This window comes from Pinus tabuliformis, chromosome 4_2 (assembly GCF_031772625.1).
Source record: "Pinus tabuliformis cultivar Carrire ecotype Pingquan chromosome 4_2, CPIR1, whole genome shotgun sequence".
NCBI lineage: Eukaryota > Viridiplantae > Streptophyta > Pinopsida > Pinales > Pinaceae > Pinus > Pinus tabuliformis.
In genome coordinates this window covers 1,177,081,557-1,177,090,039 of record NC_142304.1, presented here as the reverse complement: position 1 = coordinate 1,177,090,039, position 8,483 = coordinate 1,177,081,557, and the positions used below count along the sequence as shown (strand labels likewise).

Below are 8,483 nucleotides of genomic sequence, written 5' to 3'. Positions count from 1 at the left end.
AGGGTTGGTAGAGGAGTGCAGATCTATCAATCGGCATGGGCCAGAGTTGACAGACAAGGTATATTTATTCAAGGGGTTGGAGGGACCTATGGCCCCTCCTCCTTGGGTTGAGATGCAGCTAAGAATGCTCAACCAAGGAGGGCTTGGAATGAACAAGAAATCGAGGAGAGTCAGAAGGCAAGATTTGAGCATCCACCATGAACCCCGAGTAGGGAGAATCTCATTCTGAATGTGGTTTTAGAGTGCAATCTACTTATGGATCTAATAAATCCATAGTGGTTACAACAGTTTCCTAAATAAAAAATTTCCTTTTTTTCATATGAATTATTACTTTAAGATAACTAATTGATATAGTAATGATCTGTTAATTTAGTATAAGTTATTGCTCTGACATGAATGGTTGACTTTGTATAAGTTATTGCTATAGTGTGAATTCATGTTTGGTTACATGTTATTATTTCAATGTTACAATTAAGGTTGTTGATGTTGGGTACATGTCCTTTGATTTTTATGGGGAGTTACAACAATAACTAGCATGTCACTTTCTATGTTCATAAATGCACCAAAAGTTTTTATTTGATAGATTTTGTGAAAAAGGTTAAGGAATTATTTGATAAAATTTCCATTCCAAGAGAATTGAAAGTGTTTGACAACAAATATAAAATCTGGTGAAATTTTTTGAAAATATTCATGCAAAATTTATATGCCAAGGATGGGCTTTGTGAAGGATATTTTAAGTATCTTAAAATATTAGACATTTGTTTAAAAGTTTTAAATGATGATTAATACTCTTCTTGTGTTCATGCATGGAACAAACATATTAAGGATTGATATTATCAATATGACAATTGATTATTGTCCTAGCAACAATGAGTTTGTCTTGGCATTCACAAGGACCACACTAATCAAAATAGCACAATAGGTCAATGAGTCATTTTTTTTATTTTTCTATAATTTAGAAATAAAATATATATATTTTGTTTCTAATTGTAATTGAGATTTTATATATTAATTAAATAATTGTGTACATTGTCTTTATATGTGGTTATCTTTCTGAGTGTTTTAATTAAATTTTTAATATTAAACAAGTATATTATTTCATGTTGCCTAGGTGTAGAGTAGAAGTGACAGGTATCCTGTTAAGGCACTTTGTGGTGAAAACATCATTGGTTCATGTTGGAATGTGGTTATATGTCAACCCAAGCAACACCAGGAGATGCCCCTCCTTTGTTAACTTAAATAACATGGAAAATCATGGTGTCTTGAGTCGGATCATCCTTGTTGGATTCTCCTCGTGGAACTGATTCCAGTGGTATGTGGAATGCCAAGAGAGCTGAAAGAGACCCCTTATAGGTGTCAGAAGATGTCTATTCATAAGCATGCTTGGAAATACTCAAGGATACTTCTCTATTTACTAACTATGTGTTTGCATTGGTTATTGGGTTCCTATTGAGTCCTCATGTCAAATCTTGATCTCCTAAAACCATAACATCATCAAGACCCTCATCCTTAGAAGAAGTCTCACTTTCCATAGGGAGGACACAAGGTTTCCAATTTTTAAAGAGCGAGAATTTTGTAAATGTCTATTTAGTTAAACTTGTAAATAAACATTGATTAGAAAACCAGATTTCTTTTAACTACAACGACTCTAATATATTATTTTTATATAAATGTTCACAAATATGAAAATAAAATATAATAATTTCAAAAACCACTCTCCTAAACACATAATAACATGTTCACTGATATCAAATTTCAAATTACACAACTTTATTACAATTTCACACAAACTAGTTGTGAAATGAATTTGAAAAATCTTAATTAAAATTGACACAATCTACAAGAAAAATAAGGATGGACATATATGTCTCCCTAACTTTATTACAATTTCACACAAACTATTTGTGAACTAAATTTGAAAAACCTTAATTAAAATTAAAATTGACACAATCTCCCATAAAGATAAGGGTGGACATATATGTCTCCCTGCACTCTGTTGTGATTATGTAAAATTTCTTATTCACATAAAAAAATCACTATGAAACGGGAAATCCAGAGAACATCAAACTATGAATTGAAGGCAGTGCAATCCACCCTTATTTCGCCATCGCTGCCCGTCTTAACTCCTACTCGACCCATATTCGTAATGGCAGTCACAAAAGCAGTTTGAAAAGAATGCGCACTCGCTGCAAACCTTTTCACAGTACTTGAAGAACGCGAATCAGTGAACAGGATTTCATCAGAACTGAACAGACCTTCAGAAGATTGTAGAAGTTTGTAGTAAACATTATCAAACTGTGTGGGCGTTCGTGGATCCATGGATACGAAGATGCTAGAATTTGCGTTCACGGGACATTCCTGTTGCAGTTGCGTGGCATAAGAAGGATCCAGCGTGGGATCAACTTGATTTGAGGATGAAAAGTTATATAGTCTGTTGGAAAATCCGCTGCAGTGACTAACTCCCATAGTATGAGCTCCTTCACAAGACAAACAAAGCAACTATTAGCATGTAAAGCTTAACTATCTGCATTTAGATTTATTTGGTTGATGGTAGAATTTGAAATATTTTTGAAATGTAATTTAGGTTTATTGGGTTGGTTAGAATTGTAATTACTTGGGCATGTCAGAATTAGTTAAATTTAGAGAGTTAGTTAACTGAGTCAACTAAGGTGAGTTTTAGTTAAGTTAAAGTTTAAAAAAAGTTAAATAATCAAATTTGTGTGATCAATAGAGAAGAGTCTAGTGTGTGTTAATTTTTGTGTTTCTTCTCTTTACTTTTCCAACAAAATTGATGATAAATTTTGAAATTTTTTTAAAAGATAACAGATAAAGAAAACAGTCAAATGTTGCTCAAATAAACAGTATTTTAAAATTAAATTTAATAAACCAATATAATTTTAATGTTTAACAAAAATAACATTAACATTATATCTTGAACTTAACTTTTAAAAATTTCAAAATACAAATAAAAATTGAAAAAACTATTGACTTTTTCCTATTCATCATGTTTCCAAAATCTGCTATTAAAATAAGCTCATAAAAAGATTTCATTGAAATAAACTCATAAAGAAACTTGATCTGAAAATACAAATAAAAATTAAAAAAACTATTGACTTTTTCCTATTCATCATGTTTCCAAAATCTGCTATTGAAATAAGCTCATAAAAAGATTTCATTGAAATAAACTCATAAAGAAACTTGATCTGACATTCCCATGAACCTCACAGTGAAAACTGAAAACTACGTACTTATGAACCTCCTATAAGATAGGTATAATTCAAAATTGTTACCTGAAAGAGCAATCATGTCTATTTGTGAGAGGCCCTTTACAGAAAAGAAAGCATTCAACTGGTCCAAATCGAAGGTCGGTGGAGGTATATTGGCCGCCACTTCAGAGGCTAGAGATACTAATCCATCTCTACGGCCCAACTCCACGCTATAGGAAGGACCTCCTGTCTGCAACCAAAAATACTATACCATTCAATATATATAAAAATTAAGTGTCGTTGAATCTGATTCATTTTCTGCACCAAGAAGCGCTCATATTGATTCAATATATAAAAATTAAGTTGGGTTGAATTCCATGTTTATTCATTTGATGTAACACCAGCTTTTAATAGTTTAATACCATATCTATAGTAGTATTTTAAATGAGTGTAAATTAAGTTGGGTTGAATTTCATGTTTATTTATTTTATGTAATACAGTATTTTAATAGTTTAATATCATATCTATAGTAGTATATTGAGATAAGTTGTGGTGGTTGTAAATGAGTATAAATATATAATGAAATGAAATAAAATAAATGATATTTTAATGTTCATCAAATTAAAAATAATTTATAAGACTAGTAGTTTCTTGTTTTTAGCTTTTTGCAATTCAATCAATCATTTTCTTATTCAGATTGATGATGAGTTGACTCAACCTTCCAACAATCTTCTAGCTAAAAAAAGAATGCCATGAAACTCATTCTAATATATTTCCTTAACTTTCTCTCATATCTTTGAATACATCACATTCCGAAGTGAAATGTTTTTCCTATTTCACTGCACCATAATATACAAAGTCAATTAAAAAAATAATAAAAATTATAAATCATTAAATTCATTTTATTATATTGGAATTTCTTTATTAATAAAATTATAAACATTTTCTTTAATCATAATATATTAATCACAATTAAATAATAATTATTTATAATTATTCATATTTCATAACATATAATTATATGAAATTTAAAATTTTAATTAATAAACATATAATTATTAAAAAAAAAACTTTCCAATTATGAAATAATATATTATTTTTCAAAACATCCATCTTAATTTGAATCTACCAATAACAAAAACAATACTTATCAACATAATTAATAAATATATAAAAACTCAATAAATTTAATTAAAAATATATATTATTATTATTTTTTAAATTATTATATTTATATATATATATATATATATATATATATATATATATAACATTAAAGATATTGTTACTTCTAAGTTGAAAGAAAAAATGTGGTGTGAGAAAGACTTAGCGGCTAAAAGAAAATTAAGTTATTATATGAAGGTCATCAACCCCACCTTAGAAGATCAAAAGTATCTCTCTATTTTAACTAGCTCAAAGAAGAAAATTAATATAGCAAAGATTAGAATGAATTCTCATGAGCTCCATAGTGAAATAGGTCCTTGGGCAGTTCCTAAAACGCCATGGACGGAAAGGATCTGCCATATATGTGAGAATAGAAACATCGAGGATGAAAAGCACTTCCTCTTAGAGTGCGCCACATATAACCACATTAGATCTCAGTTTCACAATCTTTGTTACAATATTGACCTTCCTAGCCTTTTACAATGTCAAAATTATAGTGACCTTGGGAGGCTTCTCTCCAAGCTTTTTGAGCATAGGAATAAAATCTTAAATCAAAATAGATAATTTACTTCTTTACGTTCGATAGACCATTATTTGGTCTCAGCAAACGTTAACCACCACCATCATCATCATCATAAATTTCTATAATAAACTTATTAAATTTCAATATTTATAATTATTTTTTTTCTAAATTATATATATGGTTATCCATGTGTATATGATTTAATATATATATATATATATAATCTTTCAACTTGCACAATTTTTTGTTCGAATTTTGCACTCAGTTTACATGTTAAGAAATTTAATTTTTAAAAAGCTAGATCGGATAGATTCCTTGGATATAGATGATTATTATTGAACTGCAGATTTTGAAAATATTGTGAAATATTCAACTAATTAATATAACTAGATTCCAAAACATTTTCAAAATCTGCGACTAATATCCCACTTACCAACACAATAACATTTTCTAGTACCCAACGCTAAAATATCTGCCTATAAAAATGGCTGACATTAAACTTACCAACCCAACAACATCTCTGGTAGCCAATGCTAAAATATCTGCACAAGAGACCAGGTTGGGACAGACTGCCTCCACAGCGGCCTTTGCGGCGACAACAGTGTTAGTTCCAGCCGGGTTGAGCGTCAAGTTCTCCGTGGCATCTTTCTCAGCTGTGTTGGTGGAAGTACTGTCAATAAGGACCGATGCATCACATCCCTGCAAACATGACAACAAAACCATAAAATTAAATAATTCCCAGGAAGCATTTCACGTATACTCTTTATATGAACTCCATTTTTGTTTACCCGAACAAAGCAATCATGAAAGAGGAGCCTCAGAGTTGCAGGGCCTGTAGCAAAATTCGACTGAAATTGAGCTGTGACTGTTTTCGTAACTATGGTTTGCAGATTTGGGCACGTCTGGTCGTAGAAAGTCTCGCTCAGTTGAGCTCTCGCATGGCCAAAATAAAGACCCATCAGGAGCGATATAAAACTGAAAGCACAATGCATCTCTGCCCTCATATTTCGTGAGGCCATTATCAACGCTAATGCCAGTCAGGTCCGGACTCTCAGAGCTCTCAAATTTATAGCAGGAAATAGACCAGTCAAGGAAAATGTTAGAGATGGAGCTGCTATCGATTTCCTATCTTCACCGTCACCGAAAAAAACAAAAAATTGAATAATTCAAATGACAACTGCATTTCGAAATACTTCCAAGCGACTGACATCCATATCCAGCCAGACGGTCATAATAAACATTAATAAAACGTTGCATGAATGTTCGGGTGGTCAGCGGTGACTTTATTAAATTAGAATTTATATTATTATTATCATAATATTTTTTTGTGTGAGAAACTGGGGAGGGTTTTATTTCCTAGTACAAATGCAATAAATGGTCAGAAACCATCTTATAGAATAGTCTTTGCCAATCACTTTCAAGATTGGTCACTATTTTTTTTTATCAGAATAATATGAGATCTACTGAGGAAAATTTTCTTTTTAATTATTTTCAAGTATAAAATATTGTACTAATGTTTATTTAAATTAGTTTTTTTTTAATTTAAAAATATAAAATATTATATTAATATTTATTTAAAATTAATTTTATATTTATGTTTTGAATTAAGTTAATATATTTTATCTTGATATCTTATTTGGTGAAAATGCGTTTAATTTAATGTTAAAAAGAAATCAAATTCAGACAGTTGTGTACAATTAAATAAATTATTATTATAAAATTTGAATATGATTTAAAAAATATTTAAATATTTGTTGTTAAATTATTAAGTTTTTTTTAAATGTTAAGTAAAAATGTTTTAATTTAAAATAATGGTTTGTGATTTTAAAATTATTATATATATATATATATATATATATATATATATATATATATATTACTCTCTAAATTAAATAAATCTTTAGTTAATTTGTCACTAATCAATATATAAAAAGATCAAGGTGGAGCATATCTAATTGATGACATCTCTGGGATGAATACATGAGAGCATGTGAACTTGCATTGAATATTTTTGAGTTAATAACAATATTGATGAAGATGGTCAACCAAAAGCCATCTAGAACTTAAATGAGTTAACAACAATATTAATGAAGATAGTTAACTAAAAGCCATCTAAATTAGATGGGGTTTCATGTTAGTTCTATCAAAGCAATTATGTATGACTTTGTTAGTTTGGGTTGTATCATTTAGAAGTAGCAACATTCAGGAATAATATTAATCAAGATTTTATTGAGTTCATTTTGAAACCTAATATTAATCAAGATTTTATTAAGTTTATTTTGAAATTTAATATTAATTAAGATTTTATTAAATTCACTTTGAAACCTAACAAACCTTGAGATCGTTCTAAATTAAATATGAATAAAACTAATAAAATTATTATCAAAATATATTAATTCATTTTTAATTTCCTAATATATATTTATTAAATTCATTATACATATTTCAAATTTTAAAATAAATAAATAAATATTTTCACTTAAGTATTGGAGGTTTTCATAGTGCATTATATTAGATATCATTTTTTGGGATTCAACTGCGTTAAGTAAGTCATTCATCTATAACCATTTCCATGAGAGGTAGTCATAACTGACTAATATCTCATGATTTTTGAATAATCCACTTAGCACTCATTGCATCAAGTGATACTCACAAGGGTGAAGAAGTGGGATTGAAACTAGTGAAATAAATCACATAGCGTCAATCATCACTTCTGGGGCTTGCACCCGGTAACCAGGACTTCCCGGGAGGGCAAGCTAAGTGGGCTTGGTTGTGGGGAAAACTCCACAGTTAAGCGCGCTTGAGCCAAAGGCGATCTGGGATGGGTGACCTCCCGGGAAGTCCTGGTTACCGGGTGCAAGCCCCGAAAGTGATGATTGACACTATGTGATTTATTTCACTAGTTTCAATCTCACTTCTTCACCCTTGTGAGCATCACCTGATGCCATGAGTGCTAAGTGGACTATTAAAAAATCATAAGATATTAGTCAGTTACGACTACCTCTCATGGAAATGGTCATGGATGAATGACTTACTTAACGCAGTTGAACCCCAAAAAATGATATCAAATATTTTCACTATTCAATATATTTTTTATAATAACATTTTTATATTTTTCCTTTATTACATTTTTAATATATATGTGTGTGTGTGTATGTTTAATTTCACTATTTATACTCATTTTGCCATCATATTTTTTCCTCCGTTAATTTTTTAAACCTTCGGTTTACTAAAACATGCTTAAACTTTGTTTTACTAAAAAAGCATGCAAGTATTCAAAATCTCAACATCTTCTAACATTATATATCTATATCTATATATATATATATATATATATATATATATATATATATATATATATATATATATATATATATATATATATATATAAAAGCAATACACCCTATCTTATTCTCTTTATAGAAATTGGTCTTTCCCCTATGAGAGCCTAGCTATGACTAGGCTTCTCTAAGATTTAGCAACTAAAATAAAATCAAGATATTATGAGGTCATCAACCCCACCCTAGAAGATCAAAAGTATCTCTATGTTTTAACTAGCTCAAAGAAGAAAATTAATATACTCAATATTA

General features: G+C 29.5%; 1 protein-coding gene across 1 annotated transcript; it reads right to left on the bottom strand.

Annotated features, from left to right (window-relative positions):
• Positions 1-2,050: 2,050 nt before the first annotated feature.
• Positions 2,051-5,911, bottom strand: LOC149173864 (peroxidase 51-like). The gene is made up of 4 exons (XM_089428023.1): positions 5,682-5,911; positions 5,398-5,592; positions 3,291-3,456; positions 2,051-2,477 (listed from the first exon to the last, which is right to left on the bottom strand). The coding sequence occupies exons 1-4, from the start codon at positions 5,895-5,897 to the stop codon at positions 2,068-2,070; spliced, it is 987 nt and encodes a 328-aa protein (XP_089284149.1). The 5' UTR covers positions 5,898-5,911; the 3' UTR covers positions 2,051-2,067.
• Between the last annotated feature and the right edge of the window lie 2,572 nt (positions 5,912-8,483).